The following is a 21,703-nucleotide window of genomic DNA, read 5'->3' as shown; positions in this document are numbered from 1 at the left end:
GCAATGGAGAGGCTCTAATGAAAAAAAATAATGTTATATTTTAATTTTATAAAGCCATTTACAGTATAAAATATAACATTATTTAAAAGACTTTATTATATTTAATTTACATATTTACCTTTAATGAGAAATTTTAAAATTGTCATGATCCTAATGGCATATATAGACATGTAATTTCTTACAAAAAAAATGTTATCTATATTTTATTAATTTTAAATAATGTTAGATTTTATACTGTAAAAATGGCTTTGTGATTAATAGTAGGGCTAATAACCAATGTTCCAAAATAATAACAAACCCCATACTATATATATTAGTCGTCGGCGTCGCTCGTCATCATTGTGTGAAGATTCCGTTTGAAAGTAGCCCGTAGAAGAAGAAACGGTTTTTTTTTTTTTATTAACTTGAAAGCAAAAAAAAAAAACAAAAGATATTCATCATCTCTTTCAGTCAGGGATATCGAAACCTCCAGCTACTATGATGGTTATCACCCGTCCAGTACCAAAGGTCGCTTTTCTTCTCAGCCTTATAAATGATAACGGATACCACACTGTCTTTCCGTTCCCATTTGATTCTCCCGACTCCACTGATCCCAAGTGCCTCTGGGAATACTCTCTTCTGGCAGTGGCAGGTGTGCGTTTGTCCGCATCTCTCTCTCTCTCAGTCTTCTTGTTGAATTGCTGAAGTTAGTAGCTACCATTTTTGATGTTTCTTCTTGCAGATTCACAGCCACTTGAGGAGGTTAAGTCTTGCGTCTGGGTTTGCTCGATGTGCAATAGATTAAGTGGCACATGCTTTGATGAGTTCATCACGCATCTCTCTAGTCGAGAACATGTAGACAGGGTGATTAAGAGCCGTCCTTCTCTTTTATCCCCCCCCCCCCAACTATATATTTGTTAGTTTCCCGAAATTTTGACTCATTGCTGTTTTCAAGCAGATTCCGATCTTTTCCGCCCGCCTTGAGCAGATTCCCATGGAAGAATACAGAGAGAAGTATTCAACCGACAATTACTTCCTCGAGGCTGCCATGATTAAGGAATACGAGGAGGAGGATGAGGATGCTACTACCATAGTGAGTGAACAAGCAATCAAAGGCCTGTTTTGATATCTATCTGAACACGTTGAGATTTATAATCTTTCGAATTCTTGGGTTTTCTGGATGAATACGAAAACATTGTAGGCGTAGTAGCGAAAGCACAAGAAGAGGAGGACATGAAGATGAAGATGAAAAGTTACATGGCCCTTGGTGTTGTTTCTTCTCTAAGGCCTTCCGTATAATTTGTATGCTTTGCTCTAGTTCCAGCGGCAATTGTTGGGTGAACTTATATATATATATATATATATATATCTTATGCTTGTATAATCTCGTTTTTTTATTGTATTTTAAGTTATGGAGATCGGACATAGTAATATGTTTCGGATGATCAAATAATGTGACAGCTATGTTTTTATCTGCCGGTCATAAGGTGGTATAGTATTTTTTAAGTTTGAATGTTCGATAGATAAGTGCCGGCGTATCTAAGCTCTTTCTAGGATAGTAAAACATGTTTTACAATTGTTTTTGAAGGATAGTGAATTCAACATCAATATTGTTATATAACACAACAAATTTTGTAGAAAGATTTACAATTACTTAGTTCAAGGTTGTATTAAGAACACGATGAACGTTACTGATTTATTTCTCTATTTTATTTTAATGTGTGTGATAGTTTTGATAATTTGGAAATTTCGTATCTTCGCGCTTGTAAAATTATATTCCGAAGGACTTAAAGCCCATTTAGGATTAGGCCCATAGAATAATTAATTATATCGGTTTTGGCAATTCCGACGACCTAATTCTTCCCCCTTGTTGACATTTTTCTGGCGGTCGAAATTCAAATTGCGGAGGAAGAAGAAACCCATAAAAAATGGAGCTGCTCAAGTTGTCAAAATTCAGATTGCAGCTTCAGTCAATGATCGGAGAAGTGCGAGATCTACGTGTAAGAAGAATGAGGTTTTCTATACATCTTATTGGATTCGTGTTAATTTTTCTTTCTCTTTACTACCGGCGATTTTTTTTGGCAGGAAAGGGAGAGATCAGTCACATATCAGATTATTCTTGCGAATCAGGTTTTCCGATCAATTTAACTCTTGTTTTTTTTTTTTTTTCGTTTCTGAGTTCGTGAATCCGTGAGACCATGTCGTTTTTGTGCGTCGATATACAGAGACAGAAGCAAACGGAGGAGGAATACAGCAGGAAAGTGCAGGAGCTGCAAGCTGAGGTAGATTCTTCTAGAGAAACACAGGAGGCACTCGAGAGGAAGGTTTGTAAGATTTTTATTTTGTTTTTGCGAATCTGTTAACAGTAAGATATGGAGTTTTGTGAAAGTTTTAATTGATTTTTGCAGGTGAGTTACCTTCAGAACGACTATAGTTTGCTGGAAAACAAGCAGAACGAATTGAAGACTACTATCCAAAACCTGCTTCAATCACGAGAAAACTTCTTAAATGCTTACCAGGTACATGTCTCATCGTCGTCTGGGTAGTAGAATTAGCTTAGAGAATCATCTCCATGATGGATGAACAGATGAATTGTGTATATGGATACATTTTTTCGCTTTGGGGATTGTGAAGTGGTGGTGTGTATGCAGGAGTCGTTTTGTGAAATGAAATGTTCAATTGAAGCCAGGGATAGGAAGATCGCTATTTTAAACGAGAAGATAACCTCTCATCTTACATTGTTTGATTCAATTGAGAAAGAGGCATCGACAATCAAAAAGGTTATACACGAAGTTCAGGGCCTTGTGGATCAAAAAGAAGATGTAGGCATGTAGATCTCTTGCTAATTCTGCTTGAAGATATGCTTCCAATATACTTAATGCTTTCACGGCTTCCCCCTATGCAATGATTGTGTTTCTGTTGTTTCTTGTGTTTCAGTGAGTGGCTTGAAAGAGAAAATGGACCACGTCACTACATATGAAAAAGTGTTTGTAGGTGAGTTTCTTTTCATTGAATCTGCGCTGATGCTATCCTGATTGTTCATAGGTTACCTGATAGTTTTTCCTACGGTAATTTTTAATCTACTTTTGAAGACAATGATTTCTAGAATCTTTACTTATGCAGAGAAAATCAGAAGTTTAGAAGAGAACATTAAATATCAGGAAACGGAATTGCAGAGGAAGGAGACTATAATATCAGAGCTTGCGGCTCAGCTGGAAGCAGAAAAGATTAAAAACGAATATCAACATCAAATCGAAGAGATATCCATATCAGAGTTTGCATGTTTTACAGCCTATTTAAAGAAGGGAACTAATGCAAGATCATTGCTCTTTAAGCATTTGCCACATCCATGTTTACTTGACTAGCCTTACCTTCAGAAAACTTTGCAGGTGAAAGATTTAGTTGTGGAGAACTTGATTTCTGAAAAAGAGGTAGGAAAGGAGATATATAGCTGTCTACTACTGAGTTTGATCGTTTTTTGCATCCTCAACAGTCTCTATAAAAAGTGTTCAAATGTTTAGGCATTGCATTCTGAAGTGAAGAGTTTGGAGATGATTTTACAGCGGGTTCAGGAGTCTGCATCCCTTATGACTCGAGAGGTAACAGATAATCGAAAGATTCTATTATTAACATTCTATCCTTGGATAATAGTCTAGTGGTGAACTTTGAATTTGAATGATCAAAGTGTTATGTTAAATCTTCATTCATTCTCTTGATATGACAGGATAGAAGGGTGTTCACATCAATACTGACATTCGAACAAGGTGCCGATGAGAGTAACAAAAGATCCAGGTCTGTTAAATCACTTAACCATCTTCTTTTTTCCGTACTGGTCCAGGGGGAGATAGATTTCATAAGAATTCTCTTAATGGACATGATATGATACAATAATTACCTTTTTAAGGGTCTAAGGAATGAACTCGGTGGCTTTTCTGTCTCAATTTTTTAAATAGTCCAAATCAATGCTTATCCCTCTTTGATTGGCTAACTAGGCACAATAACTCAGTTGACAAAATGGAGGATATTCAATGTGAAGCTCCTGTTATGCATTCTCAAGAAAACTCAGGTCTGTTCTCATCTCTTCTTTTGTTTTTTGTTTTTCCTTCCCTTAGAATTAGATATCACCAGAAACAACATAAAACCCTAACGTTAGAGTTACAACTTCACACAAACCAGATTCTCAGTTACTTCTTACTGCAGAAAAAGTTGTTCCATCAGCGTCTCCTAGTTGTCAGCACCAAAACCCAGACTGCATATCGATACAAGATGATGATCATCAACTGGATTCGGCTGAGTACCTGCAGCATAACACAGTCGGTGGCAATTGGCAGAGTAATAATAACCATATCCACTTTGAGATTGAGGCAAGTTAAATGGATTTTCTCTTTGTTTGCTGCTTACAATTGTTGATAGAAGTGAAGTAGTGAACAAAAAAACATTGAAATCATTATCTACAAATTCAATGTGATCAACATCTTCACAACACTTGTCATCAGCCAAAGTATGTAGTATGCATTTTTCACAAACAATCCTAGCTTTTTGTAGCACCTTTGTTGCACTCAGATTCCTAAAAAAACTCTCATATCATATAGCTTATTCATTGGTTCAGCGACGAAGTAGTTCCAAACTTTAAACCCATCAGTGAATAAAATCGCCAGTCTTTTGCAGGACAAGTGCAAAGAGTTGATGAACCAGCCTGATTCAGAGTGCTCAACAAATCGTGTATAAGACTTAACTCAGTTAAGCGTCTCATCACAATATGTTAGTTGTTATCACTTAAACTCTTATGTCGTTATTTTGACCTTATAAACTTCAGTACTTGCAGGAGTTGAAGAACCGACGACATTGGTTCACTAAATATGACTAGTAATGCCTTCTAGGCTTTTATTTGTCTATGTCATAACTCATAACTGTGTGTCCAAACTCTCAAGTTATAGTCATGAAAAGAAGATTAACCCCATGATTATCTAGAGAGGCTTAGGTCAAATATGACCGGATCGCTTCTACTGACCATCTCAGGCTCCATCAAATAGTTCTCGGTTTGTTTCAAATCCTTAACAATAAAATATTGCGTAACATACAGTACTTTTTAAGTAGTAAATAAAAAATGATAACAATGGATACACATATTAGCAAACAAATCAAAGCAAATGTTTATAACAAATCAGAATCTTGGCCCAGATATTTTATAAGAGATTGGATCAGTGGACTAGTCCTTTCTATACTAGCCGTGGAAATTATTGACCATACATATATGATATAAGTATAATAAATCAATCATCAAGCTTGAAGAAAGTTCGTTTGGTGGGTACAAAGGTCATATAAACGACAAGAACATGAGTTTTCTACATTCGCACGCAATGAATTAGACGTAGACAAAAGGTATTTTTCTTTACATTTTCATAGCTAGAGAGACTTGTATGAGTTGTGTTACAATTCGGATCTAAATTTAGTAGTATTGTGTTATATGATTGAGTTGTAAACAATTAAAACATATATATATTTAGATATAATGGGGATAAATTATTTTCTTTTGGTGGGGAAGAAGACATTAAATTAAGACAAGTACAACAGAGGAGTATCCAATTGAAATTTGTGAATTACTTTTCATCTTTTGGTCCATTAATTGTGGGTTGTTTAACTTGTGATGTGAACTTTGAGGGCACTAGTAACAAAAACAATAAAGGTTTTTTTTTTTTTTTTTTTGAAAAAGAACAATAAAGGTTATTGGGAGCACCGAAGATGGCACACATGGTCCACCATTCGACTTCATAGTTGGATCCAACTATCTAACATTTATCAGTTTATGTATGAGCATGTTAAGCAAATCAAATCAAATGCTGACAGGAAAAAGAAAAGAAACAAAAATAGGTAAGGACGTCTAGGGAGTTTGCTTAAAAAGGCCATCGATTACATAATTAAAAAGGAAACGTGTCTTTCCATGTTTGCATTAACTTAATCTTTTGTGTTAATGTGCGTGTGATATATGCCCCATCAAACGTAATCTCGAAACAGGTTTGAGAACTTAATCACTAGATTTAAAATTATCTTTGATGGAAACTTTTAATGTTTAAGCGATAAAGATGACCAGCCGAGGGACTTTAATGTTTATATGCTTTTATAGTACGCACTTCTACGTTAATAGTACGATGGTTTATTTAACAAGTGGCTAGTTTTTATTTTATTTTATCGCTTATTTTATTTATAACAACTCGATATGTTCTACTATTTTATTTGTTACCTTATTAATTCATGAGATATATATTAAATATTTATATTTAGAAATTACATTCCAATTCTGAAACGATTTTCATTTTTCACAAAAAAATAAAAATCTTTAAGTGACTTTGTTGTGAAATACTGTAAGATAGGTTTATGTCTAAATTCTAATTATCTTTTTTTTGAGAAATGGCATTCTTGAATTCCCGGATTAATAAGTGATCTTTTTGCCATCTTCTCATTTTTAGGAAAAAAAAACAAAAACCTTACATCTTTTCCTAGATCTAGCTATCTCCCCCACCCGATAAAAGCAAAAGCAGAATTTGTGAAGGGGAGAGATGATAGTTGAGGCAATTATGTAGATATCAAAAATATTAATAGGTTTGCATTAAAGCTACGTCTAGTGTTTTTTGCTATTGGTAATTTCAATATTAAGTTAATTTATTATTAATCCGACAATAAAGAATCTCAATACTGTATGACTAAAATTTTCTTATTAAAACACTTTTTTGTAAGTAAGTTATAAAGCGCAAAAAAGGCATCGAAATATTGAATATTCATTAAGGTAAATGATACTTTGAGATATTTTATTCATGGTTGCTCTTGAATTGATTAATTGAAAACACCAAGTAAAGTATCCCATCACTTCACTTGAAGATTTGGGAGTAAAGTTGGTGGGTTTTTGTTGGGAAAGTTGTTAAGTTTCCACTCCTTTCATTAAATGCTCTATGTCTTTTCTTCCAATTATTAAACACATTTCCTTTGTTTTTTTTATCTAGTTCAACTGCTTTAATCTGCAGAATTAAAAATTAGGTTTACAATCACTGCGTTTGTACGTACGTTTCGAAATTTGGAGTCATTAACTTAAATTACGGTCACCACGCACTGACTACTGTAAGAAGGACGAAGCTTTCGAGTCTTCTATAATACTAGTAGTATAGAGTAGAACATTTTAAACGCTATGATGCCACTAAAGAAAAGAAAAAAATCACATGGATAAATCTTTTGAATAACCTAGATAAACCGGTAGATTATATAGTACTAGTAGTTATTCTGATCTGAAAGAAAAAAAACTTCAGAACAGTGTCTCTTCCTTTCACTTTTGTCGAAGAAGCATTATTTAATTACCGATTGCGTCGATAATTTGCGACATGTATATATACCTCGGTGCCAATCATCGTTTTGCATCAGTGCATGCAAAAAGAGTACCACTCAAAATTAAATTCATATTAGGATTCCCCAATATATTGTGAGGAAGATACTATAGAGCCTCTTAGAAGTAGTTGAAACTTCAATCATTTGAAAAAGGATATTTAAGGATGAAAATGTTTGCTATTTAAAATTCAAAGAGGATATGGTTGGACAGTACTCTTAAACCGATACATAGATACCTCTCGATCGGCTCTCGGGTCGAATACGATGAATTTATGTCATTTTCCGGATAAAAATGTTATAGTATATATAATGCGTATAATTTTGGTAGCACGAAATTGGTGGGCCAATGATCTCATGTGAAAATATATGCATTTGACAATCCCTAAGCAAGAGAAAGCTTTCCACAATGGCCCCTTGTCTCTATAATGCTCGAGGCTGACACGTTGTCGGTTAGCATCATTATTTGCTCGTGACTTTTCTTTTCATGTAGCAAATTGTCTTTTGGTATGTAGGCTGGGATTTAAAATAAAATGTGTAACGCCAATAACTTAAAGTCTTAAACTCTAGTATCTATGCCAAATTGCGAAAAAAATATTTCTAACGTACCCAAACAGTAAAGCTATATAATCACAAAAATAGGTAAAGAAAAAAAAAAATTACAATTGTGATAAAGTAGTGATGTATATATTTTTGTTGTGTCTAATGTACGTACGTAAAAATAATCCAAAAGGACTGTGGAAATCTACGAGGCGTGTGTGTAGAACATGAAAGCGTCAGTTCTGTACAAATCGAAAGCACTTCAAATGACAACGAGATTCTGCCAACAAACAACCGCACGTGTGTTGTTTTTTCTCATCATATCTTTCATTACCACTGTTACTCTTTTGTTTTTATTATCACAACACAACAATCCAATTAGGATAGAGAGAATTATTGTTTAGTAGAAAAACAATTAAAATTTGCAAAGATATTTTGTGATACAAAAAGAGGTAGAAGCATATGTTTATGTCGACAAAGAAAAAAAACGAATAATTTACTTTCGTTATTTAAAAATTGACATATACCGTGTTTTCTAGATTGCTTACCATTTGTATGGTTGTTATAAAAAAGAAGAAATTATATGGTGAAAATTCTGAAAACTTTACAAAACATATTTCTAATTATATATTGGAGAAAACATTGGAAAACGGTGAGATGTAGATGGAGTGAGGTCAGGGTCCATGTAGATGAGATTGTAACTCTTATAATATCGTCAGAGTCAAATGAAATAAGTTGGACCAATTAATCCTCTTTTTTTTTTTTGTTGTTGTAAATTTCCTGCCAAACTACCCATAAATTCAAACTTCCATAAACAAAGTTTTCAATAAAATTGAAAAAAAGAAGACTCACAATTTTATTGAAACCATAGATGAGTTTTGGCAGTGTCTAATAATTAAACAGAGCAACGCCATCGGCGTCGACGAAGAAGAGTGTCTAATAATTAAACAGAGCAACGCCATCGCCGTCGACGAAGTCGCTTCTTCGAAGTTCCACCGTTGAAAGTTGCCACGTAAGTAGCTCAGACATGAGTCACTCACATGACTAACTATTCTTGCATGGTAATTTTTTTTTTTTTTTTTTTTTTTTTTGGTAAATTAAGAATAAGATTGTCACATCAAAACCTAACTATTAACCATTTTTTTCGTGAGACAAAATATAATTCTAAAAGTTAGTTGGTAAGATTTCAACAGATGAGAGGTTTTTTTTTTTAATTTCCCTTATTTTAATTGGTAAGACGAAATTTCTTTTCTTCTCCAAAAAAATAACTAAAACATTATTTCATCCAGGATATATATAAAAATTATATATTTTTCTCTATCCTAAGGCTTAAATATTAAAGACATATGTATTAAATAATTAATTAGGGAAAAAATGATAATCAAGAATCTTTGATTGGTATTTGACTGACTTGTATATACTATATATAATTTAGGTATACATTGAAAGTACTAAGTAATAAGTGAAACTAGATACTGATGAGAGCGAAATACAAAAAAAAAAAAAAGTGATGGTGAGAGGGAGTACTACCGACGTACTTAACCAGATCCGGTTGAAAGAAAGAAAACGGTTTAATTCAATGGTTCAGAAATTTTACTTGGTAGATGCCGTTAATGCACACAGAAGAAGAGAGATAATTGTTTTTTTTTTTTTGAACTAAAAGAAGAAGAGAGATAATAATAAATACTTCTTCTTCTTTCTTCTCTTCGAGTTTTTTTTTTTTCTTTTGTTTTTCGTCTTCTAAATTGACTTTCCGAATCTCCAAAAATAAAATCCAAAAAAAAAAAAAAAAAAGCTGTATATATTTTTTTTTTTTTTTGGGTTCTTCGGAAGGAAGGAAATCTTAATTTTTTTTTCTTTTTGGTCTTCTTCATCAAATAAATTTTGTCTCTTTTCGGAAATCTCAGCTGAACCGGAAGTGCCCTTTCTGGTGTGTTTTGTTCATTTATAGTCTTTGTTGTTGTTGATTCGATGATGACAGATTCCTTTACCACATATTTGATCAAAGAGAGATAGATACGATACATAGAAACGTAGCTCTCTTGATACCTTTTGTTTTTTTTTTCTGGGTTTTTTTTGTTCTCTATTTTATTTTGAGGTGTTGATCGTCATATGGAAAGAAAGATTGTGTAGCTAATCTCTAATCAAAAGAGAGAGAGAAGAGATGGGAGGTTGCGTGTCGACGCCTAAAAGCTGTGTAGGAGCGAAGCTTAGGTCAAGTAAACAACGAAGGAAGAGTCGTAGACGACGAAAAATTCAAAGGAAGAGAGCCGTCTCTTCTCGTCTCTCTGACGGATCTTTCGACACTCTCGATCATCATCGTAATTTCTCCATTCCCAGTTCCAGAGGTCTCTTCTCCCTCTCTGTTTCCTCCAATTCCATTGATTGATTTTGATCTTGATTCGTTTTTAACCCTATTGGTCGATTGGGTTTTCTCCAATGTTTTTTCTTTTATCATACTATATGAATGATTCTTTCAGATTAGAGATTCTGATTATTAATAAAAAAAAAAAAAAAAAAACTCACTCTGTTTTGTGATTATATCTTTGTTTATTAATCATCACACTCCTTGTAAAGCTTTGATCTTTGCTAATGACATTTTGTAAATTTGATTACTTGATTGATGTTTAGAAGAGAGAACTGATGATGATGATGATGTTTTTTGTTCTCCACAGCAACTGGTGAAGAAGCATGGTTTGAGTCCAATGTCGCTTTTGAAACTGACTGTGATGATGATTTCCACAGTGTTCAAGAAGGTAATACTATCCTTCTTCTTCTTCTATACCAACTTCTTTTAGCTGGTTGAGATATGCATTTTTTTCTAATTTTTTTTTTTATCTATCTTCATTTCTCGGCTTTTCTGTGTTTTCGATTTCCAAGATACTTTAAACGGATCTACTCGTGTGTCAGTCTCGAGTTCAACAACAACATCATCAACACAAGACTCTGAATCAAACGAAGTGATGTCCCAGTCGAATTCAGACGGTGACTTAAACGACGCAAAGCGGCCTGATCTCGTGGATTCATCTGCAGATGAAGGTCTCTTGGAAAACTGCAGGATCTTACCTAGTAATTGTTTGCCTTGTCTGAATACAACTACTGTTCCCTCTATTGATAAGAGAAGGTCTCTTAGCTCTAGCCCTCCCAGTTCCAGGAAAAAAACTTCCCTTAGACTTTCTTATAAATGGAGAGAAGGCCATGCTTCAGGAGCCTTGTGTAAGTATACATTATCACTTGATTGGCTCATTGGATTTAGCAGGTTAACTTTAATTCGAAAACTCACATGCTGTCTCGAACATTGTTTCAGTTCTGTCTAAAATGCAGTTGAAGAGACCAATAGCGGGTTCTCAAGTTCCTTTCTGTCCAGTTGATAAGAAAATGCTCGATTGTTGGTCAACTATTGATCCAAATAGTTTCCGTGTTCGTGGCAAAACATACTTCAGGTATACCATTTAAGAGAACATGCTGATGTTACTTATGATTACTAGTTTAACCATCTTAACAAGAAGTTGTATTTTTGTTCTTGGTAAAAGGGAAAAGAAGAAAGAGTTTGCACCTAGCCATGCTGCATATAATCCTTTTGGTGTCGATGTTTTCTTATCCGAACATAAAATAAACCATGTTGCACAATATGTCAAACTTCCCGTTACTACCACATCCGCAAAACTCCCATCTATCCTTATTGTAAATGTTCAGGTATGATCTAGTTCTACTGATAGGTAGGTGTTTTTGCTTTCTTTCTGAAATTGTTTTCCCCTGATTCTTTTTCTTGGTTTATGGCTGGAACAGATTCCGTTGTATCCAACTGCAATCTTTCAAGGTGAATCTGATGGAGAAGGAATGAATATAATTTTGTACTTCAAACTCAATGATAATTATTCAAAGGAACTTCCGCTCCATTTTCAAGAAAGCGTTCGGGTAAGTTAAAAACTGGAGTCGGTTTGTCTGGCGCTGTTTTGAGGCTCTTTGTATTGTTACCATGTTTTTTTATTGGCGCAGAAATTAATAGATGATGAGGTTGAGAAAGTTAAAGGCTTCCCTATGGATACAACCGCGCCTTTTAGAGAGCGGCTTAAGATATTGGGACGTGTTGCAAACGTAGATGATCTCCATTTGAGTGGTCCGGAGAAAAAACTGATGCAGGCTTATAACGAGAAACCTGTTCTTTCACGTCCGCAGCACGAATTCTACTTGGTGAGACCCTAACTCTTGGAACTATTCTGCTTGATTAGAAATATGCTTTGTAACTAATGAACTTAGCAATTTTGCTCTTTGTAGGGGGACAATTACTTAGAGATTGATATCGATATGCATAGATTCAGTTATATATCTCGGAAAGGGTTTGAAACATTTATAGACAGACTCAAGATTTGTGTTCTTGATGTTGGCCTCACAATTCAGGTAGGCTTTGTTACAATCATATTTTGGATTGGAAAATTGTATGGGATTTGATTGCTTATACATAGGTTACGAATTTGTATGTGTGAACAGGGGAACAAACCAGAGGAGCTACCGGAGCAGATTCTGTGTTGCGTCAGGCTAAATGGGATTGATTTCATGAACTATCATCAGTTAACTCAAGAACTCCTTTGACTAACAACATTTTTTTCTCCTCCTTTGTTTTCCTTCAGAAATGAAACACAAAGCTAAAAGCATCCCTTTATTAGAACCCCAAGAACATAAAAAAAAGGGTGATGATTTTCAAGTGAATATATAAAATTATCGAGTCTTTATTAATATCTTCTACCTTGAATGTTGGTCTTTATTTATATATCTCTTATCTTCGAGGGCCGATAGAAATAGAAGACATAAAAATATAAATATATTGAGTAACACTTCAATTTGCCCAGTACATTGTATTGAGAAAAAAACAAAAAAAACAAATCTTGTTAATTTAATGAGTTATTGCAAATTACCATATGTTAATTACTAGGCACAGATCTCCTTATACATAGAGTCACAGTCACAAAGAGATACAAAAAACAGAGAGGAGACCTATGCTCAGATCTGAGATCTCAATGGACATGAAGTCTTTATTTATACATAGAAATACATCTACATAAGAAAGAGAGAGGCCTATGCACAGATCTCAATTCTCAATGGAGTTAGAAAAAGTTCACGTGGTTTTGTTCCCATACTTGTCCAAAGGGCACATGATTCCTATGCTCCAATTAGCTCGTCTCCTCCTATCCCACTCCTACGCCAGAGACATCTCCGTCACCGTCTTCACCACTCCTTTGAACCGTCCTTTCGTCACTGACTCACTCTCCTGCACCAAAGCAACCATCATCGACGTCCCTTTCCCTGATAACGTCCCGGAGATCCCACCCGGCATCGAGTGCACCGACAAACTCCCTGCTTTGTCCTCCCTCTTCGTTCCTTTCACAAGAGCCACCAAGTTAATGCAGTCCGACTTTGAGCGAGAGCTCATGTCACTGCCGCGTGTCAGTTTCATGGTCTCAGACGGTTTCTTGTGGTGGACGCAAGAGTCCGCTCGAAAGTTAGGGTTTCCTCGGCTTGTTTTCTTGGGTATGAACTGCGCTTCCACCTCTATATCGGACAGTGTTTTTCGAAACCAGCTTCTATCTAAGGTTAAGTCCGAGACGGAGCCGGTTTCTGTACCGGAGTTTCCGTGGATTAAGGTTAGAAAATGTGATTTCGTTAAAGATATGTTTTCTCCAAAACCCACCACAGATCCTGGGTTCAAGTTAATCCTAGATCAAGTCACGTCTATGAATCAAAGTCAAGGTATCATTTTCAACACGTTCGACGACCTTGAGCCCGTGTTTCTAGATTTCTACAAGCGTAAACGCGAGCTCAAGCCATGGGCACTTGGACCGCTTTGTTATATGAATAACTTGTAAGTTCACTATAATTATGTTTCTGTATAAATAAGTCTAGTTGGTGTAAGTAGAGGTTGGAACTAATCGATGATAAAAATAAAGATACTTAGTTACTTACTCTTTTGGGATCTGGCAGCTTGGAGGGTGAAGTAGAAGAGAAGGTCAAGCCTAGATGGATGAATTGGCTTGATAAAAAGCGAGACAAGGGATGCAATGTTCTCTACGTGGCTTTCGGATCACAAGCGGAGATCTCGAGAGAACAACTAGAGGAGATTGCTTTAGGGCTAGAAGAATCGCAGGTGAACTTTTTGTGGGTGTTCAAAGGAAATGAAATAGGAGAAAGGTTTGTAGAGAGAGTGGGAGAAAGAGGAATGATAGTGAGAGATGAATGGGTTGATCAGAGAAAGATATTAGAGCACGAGAGTGTCAGAGGGTTCTTGAGCCATTGTGGGTGGAATTCTCTGATGGAGAGCATTTGCTCCAAGGTTCCAATCTTGGCGTTTCCTTTAGCGGCGGAGCAACCTCTGAATGCGATTTTGGTGGTGGAAGAGCTGAGAGTGGCGGAGAGAGTGGTGACGGAGAGTGAAGGGGTCGTGAGAAGAGAAGAGATTGCACAGAAAGTGAAGGAGTTGATGGAGGGAGAGAAAGGTAAAGAGCTGAGGAAGAATATCGAAGCATATGGTAAGGTGGCGAAGAAGGCTTTGGAAGAAGGTATCGGTTCGTCTTGGAAGAATTTAGACAACCTTATCAACGAGTTTTGTAATAATGGAACATGATGATGCTGTCAACTCTGTATCAAATCTTTCCAAGTTAATTAGCTGAGCGTGGTGCTTTTAGAAATAATGTATTTGAGTCAGAATTTGGAATCCTGTAAACCATATATATCTGAGCCTTAATTTGGAAACCTGCATAATGTTAAACCCTGACACATACTTCGCTTTGCTTGTTGTTGTTGTGTAAAAGAACAAGAGATCAGTACATAGAACGAGAGATAATGGTTTGCATCAAGGTTCCTTCATAGAAGGAGAGTAATGGTTGTCGTTAGGGTTCCTTTTCTGTCTAAAAAAAACTCCATATAGGAGTTTCTACTGTGTAGCAAAGCATGGAACTCCAAGATCCACCTGACGATGCAAATGCAATGAAGTGTAAGTATTGTTGCATCTCTCTCAGCTCATGAGCATGGCATAGAAAGTGTCCAATTGTTTTATAAAAATATCTGATTCATAAGTGTGTACCATACTAACTGGTTATACAAACTACAACTGGACTCAGACCAGGCTCCCAACGACCGACTCTGTTCACTCACTGCTACCGTCATCTGCAACCGATGATGCCTCGCACTAGCTATTTTCATGTTCTCTTCAGGCTCTTCTTGGGGGAGGAATATCTCTGAGATTTTGATCCCATGAACATACATGGTTTATGATACAAATCTATCTTAAATCCCGACTTGTAAATTGAATCTCTCTTTCTTCGAATCATTCATGTTCTGTCATTTGCCGTGAGAGAGTAGAGAAGAAGGAACAGAGTATATAAAGCTAGGTCAGATTCAAAGCCACTTATTTATATATGGGCCTAATGCAGGCCCAAAAAGATGGGTCTTTTAACAAATCAAACAAACCACTGTTGTACTAACACAAAATTAATGCGATCCGCAGCATGGTTATATATAGTAACAAATTAAAAAGCAAAAGGTTAAAAACAATATCAGCAATTTATTATTTTGCGTTTTGCCTAAAACTAAATCTAATTGAGCAAATTATACTCCCAAGCAGATTATAGAAGTCATCGTACGGTACCATTACCAACAAAAATACATAGACTACTAATCTTTGCCTTTCGTCGCTCCCTCAAGTTGCAACCGTCGTCGCGCTTAACATTCCGGCGATAAATTGCTTTTTTACTTCGTCGGTTTTCAGATCGAGCTCCTCGTTTTCAGGTTCCATTTTCCCCCTAATCGTTTTAGTTTCTACTCCATATTTGATTTGATTCCACGCCGAACCTATTCCCTTCTCGACGATTTGACTCCTGAACCCTAATTTCTTCCTTGCAGACGATCGGAGCTTCCGCTCTTGGTCTCTCTGAGAGTCGTTTGATATTATTCGTGGCATATGTGATTGATCGAAGAACGTGTGTGTGTGTGTGTGTGTGACCTTGTTCCCCCCTTTTTACATCGGACTCATAGGTGATTCCTCCTTCTTTCAATCGTTACTCACGTTTATGAACATAGTCAATTTCTGAGTGGATGAATTCTATTTGTGGTGTTGCTTAGTTCATTGGTTTTAGAGGTTCGTTATCGCCTAGTGAATAATAGGTTTAGAGTTTCGTCATCTCTCAGTCATACCAGTTTATTATGTATTTTCTTGTTCCCCAGCTGATTGGCGTAATGTTTTACTTGGTCCTTTCTTCTCGTAATTTCTTTAGGAGTTTCAGTTCCTTCTCCCCACGCATGAACCAACTTAAGTTGATGTTGAATTCTAGTATAGTTACGCATGTTTATTGTGTTTGAATTTTAGAACCAGCTCTTACCGATATGGTGTTGCTTATATGCATTTATTTCTTGTTGTTATCTTTTCCTAAGAAATTTTCTTTTTTCCAGCTACAAGATAAAATAGTTTCTTTTGGCTTGGCCCTCCGTTGTCAAACTACAGAGGAAGATGTTTGGCTCATCTAATCGTAAGTGATTCTATCATATACTTATTTGTTGGTTTCTGTAGCCTTCTATTTCGTTATTCTCTTTATAGTTTTATGCTACTTCTTTGTTATGTAATAGTACTAGATAAGAAAATTGACCTTCTGATTTTTTTTTCTTATAGCTTTTGGACAGTCATCTGGTAGCAGCCCATTTGCGTCCCAATCTTTATTTGGTCAGACCAGCAATTCAAGTAGTAATAATCCCTTTGCTCCAGCAACACAGTTTGGTACGTCTACTCCTTTTGCTGCACAGACGGGAAGTTCAATATTTGGAAGCACTTCAACCGGTGTTTTTGGTGCACCTCAAGCATCCTCTCCCTTCGCCTCCACCCCAACTTTTGGAGCTTCTTCATCACCAGCATTTGGGAATTCTACTCCGGCCTTTGGAGCATCTCCAGCATCTTCACCTTTTGGTGGTAAGTACCTTATATGGATCTCATTTTATGGTTTTTCAGTGACCTCATTGATTTATTGCTTTTCTAGGGTATGAATATATTTTATGTCTTTGGTTTTTCGGTGACCTCTTTGTACTGTTTCTTTTTATAGATTAGCTCCTAATTTCCTTTTTGTTTTATTGATTTAGTTCAGGTTCTCATTAGTCCTTGGTTTTTCTGTCATTAGTTATACATATGCTTCTGGCGATTAAGCTAATTTATTTGTTCCCTTTTCAGGGTCTTCTGGTTTTGGGCAGAAACCTTTGGGATTTTCAACGCCCCAGTCAAATCCTTTTGGAAGCACGATGCAGCAATCCCAACCTGCATTTGGAAACAGTACTTTTGGTTCATCTACACCTTTTGGTGCCACAAACACACCTGCCTTTGGCGCATCAAGCACGCCTTCCTTCGGTGTCACTAGCACACCCTCGTTTGGTGCATCGAGCACGCCTGCCTTTGGTGCCACAAGTACGCCTGCCTTTGGCGCCTCAAACTCTCCCTCCTTTGGCGTCACAAACACACCTGCATTTGGCGCGTCACCGACTCCAGCTTTTGGTAGCACTGGCACCACGTTTGGCAACACTGGCTTTGGTTCTGGAGGTGCTTTTGGAGCATCAAGCACCCCTGCTTTTGGAGCTTCAAGCACCCCTGCTTTTGGTGCATCAGGCACTCCTGCATTTGGTGCATCAAGTACACCTGCCTTTGGGGCATCTAGTACACCTGCCTTTGGGGCATCCAGTACACCTGCCTTTGGGGCATCCAGTACACCTGCCTTTGGGGCATCCAGTACACCTTCTTTTGGTGCATCAAATACCTCATCCTTTAGTTTTGGCTCCTCGCCAGCCTTTGGCCAGTCTACATCCGCGTTTGGTAGCAGCGCTTTTGGCTCTACACCATCTCCTTTTGGAGGTCAAGGTTCTTTCTTTAGCATGTCCCAGTAAAATATTTTAACTGCTAATCGTTGTGTTAGTCATTTGAATAAAGGGGTGACGAAATATGTTTGCATGATTTGTTTTGCAGGTGCGCAGGCTTCAACCCCAAATTTTGGGGGTTCTGGTTTTGGTCAATCACCTTTCGGTGGTCAACAAGGGGGTAGTCGAGCCGTGCCTTATGCACCGACAGTTGAGGCAGAGGCAGGGAGCGGTACGCAGCCTGCTGGTAAGTTGGAATCTATTTCTGCCATGCCAGCATACAAAGATAAAAACCATGAGGAGCTTAGGTGGGAAGATTACCAACGAGGAGATAAAGGTACACGTGATCAAACAAATCTTGATCAAACATCTGCTAAACACAACTCCTTGTACCTTACATACCAAAATCTGGATTCGTGTCTTCAATTCTCAGGTGGACCACTTCCTGCTGGCCAGTCTCCTGGAAATGCCGGATTTGGTATATCAACTGCTCAGGCAAATCCTTTTTCTCCATCACCGGCATTTGGTCAGACATCAGCAAATCCAACAAACCCTTTTTCGAGCTCAACATCTACAAACCCTTTTGCCCCTCAAACCCCAACAATTGCCAGTTCGGGTTTTGGAACGGCTACCTCAAATTTTGGTTCCTCGCCCTTCGGTGTAACATCTTCTTCCAATCTTTTTGGGTCAACTTCGTCAGCTACCTCATCAGTTTTTGGAACATCGTCCGCTTTTGGAACAACAACATCATCACCGTTATTTGGTTCATCAAGCAATCCGGGATTTGGCTCTTCTCCGTCAATCTTTGGTTCAGCTCCTGGTCAGGCGGCAACTTCGGCGTTTGGAAACAGTCAGCCATCTACTCTATTCAGTTCAACCCCCTCGGCCGGGCAGACTGGTTCTGCGTTTGGACAGACTGGTTCTGCTTTTGGAAACTTCGGACAGAGTAGTGCTCCTGCATTTGGTCAAAATAGTCTTTTCAATAAACCCTCCACTGGATTTGGAAACATGTTTTCAAGTTCTTCTACATTAACTACGCCTAGCAGCTCTCCATTTGGACAAACAATGGTGATTTTCACATTCGCTATTAAGCCTAAGCACTTAGTTTCTTTTTCCATATCTTTTGGTGATGCCTGTTCTTTTCACAGTTAGTAGTGAAGCATCTTTTCTGCGATGCCTGTTCTTTTGTATCTTTTAATTTAGGCCTTTCAATCTTGCATTATTTTTGTAGACTGCTGGTATGACACCCTTTCAATCAGCTCAGCCAGGTCAAGCATCAAACGGTTTTGGTTTCAACACCTTCAATCAAACGCAAGCAGGTACGTCGGTTGACCAAATCACTGATGTTGTCATCTTATTTGTAGATGCTATCTCATCTATAATCTATGTTTCATGGTTTAAAGCTAATACAGCTGGAAATGCTGGTGGACTGGGATTTTTTGGTCAAGGCAACTTCGGGCAATCGTATGGTCTTTTTGACATCACTGTTTGCAAGACTTTTGTTTCCGCTCTTTTTGGATAGTTCAGTTATTTGAAATAGGTTTCATTTTGTGGAAGAGGTGCTATTGGAGCTTCATTTTTTTTTTTTTTGACAGGCCTGCTCCGCTGAACTCTGTTGTTTTGCAACCAGTTGCTGTTACAAATCCATTTGGAACACTTCCTGCTATGCCTCAAATTTCAATAAATCAAGGTGGAAATTCACCTTCCATTCAATATGGAATCTCCAGCATGCCTGTAAGCCTGCTGTACCTTCTGCAACTATTATATGGTGCATTTTTCTTATTATCTAAATAGTCTCTGTTCAAGTGTTAGACATTTAGTTCTTCCACATGCGAAGCTTGTTACTATTCATAATAAATAGAAGTACACTATTATTCCTTCGTTCTTAATCATTTTCTTTTTCCTGTCAGGTTGTTGACAAACCAGCTCCTGTTAGAATATCATCTCTCCTGACTTCTCGACACCTTTTACACAGGCGGGTCAGGTTGCCGGCAAGAAAGTACCGTCCTGGCGAGAATGGTCCAAAGGCAATGATTCTTATTTATGAACTTTTACTCACGATATATTTGACTCAATCTAACTTTTGGTGCTGAGCTTCGTTCCACATGTTTAAATCTTAAAATGGTCTCTGTAGGTTCCATTTTTCACTGATGACGAGGAAAGCTCAAGTACACCAAAGGCAGATGCTCTTTTCATTCCAAGGGAGAACCCTAGAGCTCTAGTTATACGCCCAGTTCAACAGTGGTCTTCAAGGGACAAATCAACACTTCCAAAGGCTCGCCCGACGGCTCCAGTACATGAAAATGGTAAGCTTCCTTTTTTCTATTCCTTGGCTTATTGGCTATTGCATAGCTAAAGATGAACTTTTTTGAGACTATCGCTTCATTCCCATAGAGATGGGAGCATTCAAATCTTAGGCCAGCAGTTATAAGTTGGAATTTTTAATGCCTACTCTTTTGTGCTCTCATAAGAGCGCGTTTTCTTGTTCATGCATGGTTTTCTTTTGAAACTTCATTGCTCTGCGTGTGAGAAGGACTATGTAAAATACTTACCTAATGAGGTTCTAGGTACTGAGTTAAACCATTCCTGGCTCCTTTTTACAATACTTATCATAAATTTCAGGGAGGGGTCCAGACATGGCTACTGATGCAACAAACCATGAGAGTGAGTGTATAAAATATTAATAAAGATTTTATTTACGTTTTGTTATGTTTGAACTGTTCTCTGCCTGACTTGAGAGACAATATTCACAGAAAATGGTAACAAAGAACTTGGTGCAACTGAAGAAAGACAGCATCCATCAGTCAATGCAAATCAGAAACAGAATGGCACAACATGCTCAGATCAGACCAGCGAGAAAGACCGTCCCTACAAAACTCTAAATGGACACAGAGCAGGAGAAGCTGCGATTGTTTATGAGCATGGTGCGGAAATCGAGGCTCTAATGCCGAAGCTACGCCATTCTGATTATTTCACTGAGCCACGTATTCAGGAACTCGCAGCTAAGGAAAGAGCAGATCCAGGTTATTGCAGGCGGGTTAGAGACTTTGTGGTTGGACGGCACGGTTTTGGTAGCATAAAGTTCATGGGAGAGACAGATGTTCGCAGGCTAGACTTGGAATCACTGGTTCAGTTCAATAACAGGGAAGTGATTGTATACATGGACGAGAGCAAGAAACCGGCAGTTGGGCAAGGTCTGAATAAACCGGCTGAGGTAACCTTGCTGAACATAAAATGTGTTGATAAGAAGACAGGAAAGCAGTTTACTGAAGGGGAGAGAGTGGAGAAGTATAAGATGATGCTTAAGAAGAAAGCTGAGGCACAAGGAGCTGAGTTTGTGTCGTTTGATCCTGTGAAAGGCGAGTGGAAGTTTCGGGTCGAGCATTTTAGTTCTTATAAGCTGGGCGAGGAAGATGACAGTGAAGTATAAGGTCTCATCTCAGTGTTACTTTCTTGAAATTGCTCTGTATTGTGTAGGGATTGTTGGAATTGTGCAGTAGCAAATAGTGCCCTTCCCTATTTGTTGTGTTTTCTATACCTTTTTGTTGTTCTTACAGTTTTTCCTTGTTTCCTCATAGTATCTCCTTTTGTGTGGTTCGGTTTGTGTAATGGTATCTGCTACTATATTTGAACCTTTTTTTTTGTTTTTCGTTGACATATTTGATATTTCAGTTGAGAGTTAAGAGTTGAGACTTCACTTAGAGAGTGACAGTGCCAAAAGCCAAAAAAGAAAAAAAACTAAAGCCTGCCCTAGCTCTGTTTCTTGTGAGTTCACTGAGCATCTGTAACGTAAAGAAGCTACGAATTTTGTTTATACGTTGCTGAACATAAATTGTGTTGATAAATACGATCAACTTCGGCATGTGTATATAAATCTTTTAATTAATTCAAGCATGCAATCTAAACCTTATAAATTATAAATAATTAACAC

General features: G+C 37.3%; 5 protein-coding genes across 12 annotated transcripts; all 5 read left to right on the top strand.

The window, feature by feature from the left end:
* Positions 1–341: 341 nt before the first annotated feature.
* On the top strand, positions 342–1,492 carry LOC104768785 (uncharacterized). 2 transcript variants are annotated; one of them, XM_010492846.2, is made up of 4 exons: positions 386–631; positions 722–843; positions 938–1,072; positions 1,181–1,492. In XM_010492846.2, exons 1-4 carry the CDS (start codon positions 478–480, stop codon positions 1,184–1,186), a joined length of 417 nt encoding a protein of 138 aa, XP_010491148.1. In that variant the 5' UTR covers positions 386–477; the 3' UTR covers positions 1,187–1,492. The 2 variants fall into 2 exon arrangements, with proteins under 2 accessions (XP_010491139.1, XP_010491148.1); XM_010492837.2 differs by having other exon boundaries at positions 342–631; positions 938–1,339.
* A 261-nt stretch (positions 1,493–1,753) lies between these two features.
* On the top strand, positions 1,754–4,939 carry LOC104768761 (uncharacterized). 5 transcript variants are annotated; one of them, XM_010492816.3, is made up of 14 exons: positions 1,754–1,979; positions 2,065–2,109; positions 2,205–2,303; positions 2,388–2,498; positions 2,631–2,805; positions 2,917–2,973; positions 3,103–3,239; positions 3,351–3,410; positions 3,501–3,578; positions 3,704–3,771; positions 3,972–4,045; positions 4,180–4,343; positions 4,648–4,718; positions 4,805–4,939. In XM_010492816.3, the coding sequence occupies exons 1-13, from the start codon at positions 1,908–1,910 to the stop codon at positions 4,705–4,707; spliced, it is 1,200 nt and encodes a 399-aa protein (XP_010491118.1). In that variant the 5' UTR covers positions 1,754–1,907; the 3' UTR covers positions 4,708–4,718; positions 4,805–4,939. The 5 variants fall into 5 exon arrangements, with proteins under 5 accessions (XP_010491118.1, XP_087354779.1, XP_010491102.1 ...); XM_087498653.1 differs by having other exon boundaries at positions 1,800–1,979; positions 4,796–4,939; XM_010492800.3 differs by having other exon boundaries at positions 1,800–1,979; positions 4,156–4,343.
* A 3,642-nt stretch (positions 4,940–8,581) lies between these two features.
* LOC104768745 (uncharacterized) lies at positions 8,582–12,627 on the top strand. Of its 2 annotated transcripts, none has more exons than XM_010492782.3 (9): positions 8,582–10,238; positions 10,566–10,646; positions 10,771–11,106; positions 11,198–11,333; positions 11,424–11,586; positions 11,680–11,808; positions 11,890–12,084; positions 12,169–12,291; positions 12,382–12,627. In XM_010492782.3, the coding sequence occupies exons 1-9, from the start codon at positions 10,055–10,057 to the stop codon at positions 12,481–12,483; spliced, it is 1,449 nt and encodes a 482-aa protein (XP_010491084.1). In that variant the 5' UTR covers positions 8,582–10,054; the 3' UTR covers positions 12,484–12,627. The 2 variants fall into 2 exon arrangements, with proteins under 2 accessions (XP_010491084.1, XP_010491089.1); XM_010492787.3 differs by having other exon boundaries at positions 8,716–10,238; positions 10,801–11,106.
* Positions 12,628–12,862: 235 nt separating this feature from the next.
* Positions 12,863–14,659, top strand: LOC104768734 (UDP-glycosyltransferase 90A2). The gene is made up of 2 exons (XM_010492772.2): positions 12,863–13,750; positions 13,870–14,659. The coding sequence occupies exons 1-2, from the start codon at positions 12,969–12,971 to the stop codon at positions 14,507–14,509; spliced, it is 1,422 nt and encodes a 473-aa protein (XP_010491074.1). The 5' UTR covers positions 12,863–12,968; the 3' UTR covers positions 14,510–14,659.
* Positions 14,660–15,366: 707 nt separating this feature from the next.
* LOC104768717 (nuclear pore complex protein NUP98A) lies at positions 15,367–21,455 on the top strand. 2 transcript variants are annotated; one of them, XM_087498592.1, is made up of 14 exons: positions 15,367–15,672; positions 15,787–15,918; positions 16,333–16,409; positions 16,550–16,843; positions 17,099–17,770; positions 17,882–18,109; positions 18,206–18,840; positions 19,004–19,091; positions 19,176–19,236; positions 19,368–19,506; positions 19,683–19,799; positions 19,907–20,078; positions 20,395–20,436; positions 20,526–21,455. In XM_087498592.1, exons 3-14 carry the CDS (start codon positions 16,391–16,393, stop codon positions 21,200–21,202), a joined length of 3,144 nt encoding a protein of 1,047 aa, XP_087354718.1. In that variant the 5' UTR covers positions 15,367–15,672; positions 15,787–15,918; positions 16,333–16,390; the 3' UTR covers positions 21,203–21,455. The 2 variants fall into 2 exon arrangements, with proteins under 2 accessions (XP_087354718.1, XP_087354714.1); XM_087498588.1 differs by having other exon boundaries at positions 17,099–17,776.
* Positions 21,456–21,703: the final 248 nt, after the last annotated feature.

The sequence above is a fragment of the Camelina sativa genome, chromosome 3 (assembly GCF_030686135.1).
Source record: "Camelina sativa cultivar CO46 ecotype springtype chromosome 3, ASM3068613v1".
In the NCBI taxonomy this organism is placed as follows: domain Eukaryota; kingdom Viridiplantae; phylum Streptophyta; class Magnoliopsida; order Brassicales; family Brassicaceae; genus Camelina; species Camelina sativa.
Note: the sequence above shows the minus strand (reverse complement) of the source record. Positions and strands in the feature narration are given on the sequence as shown.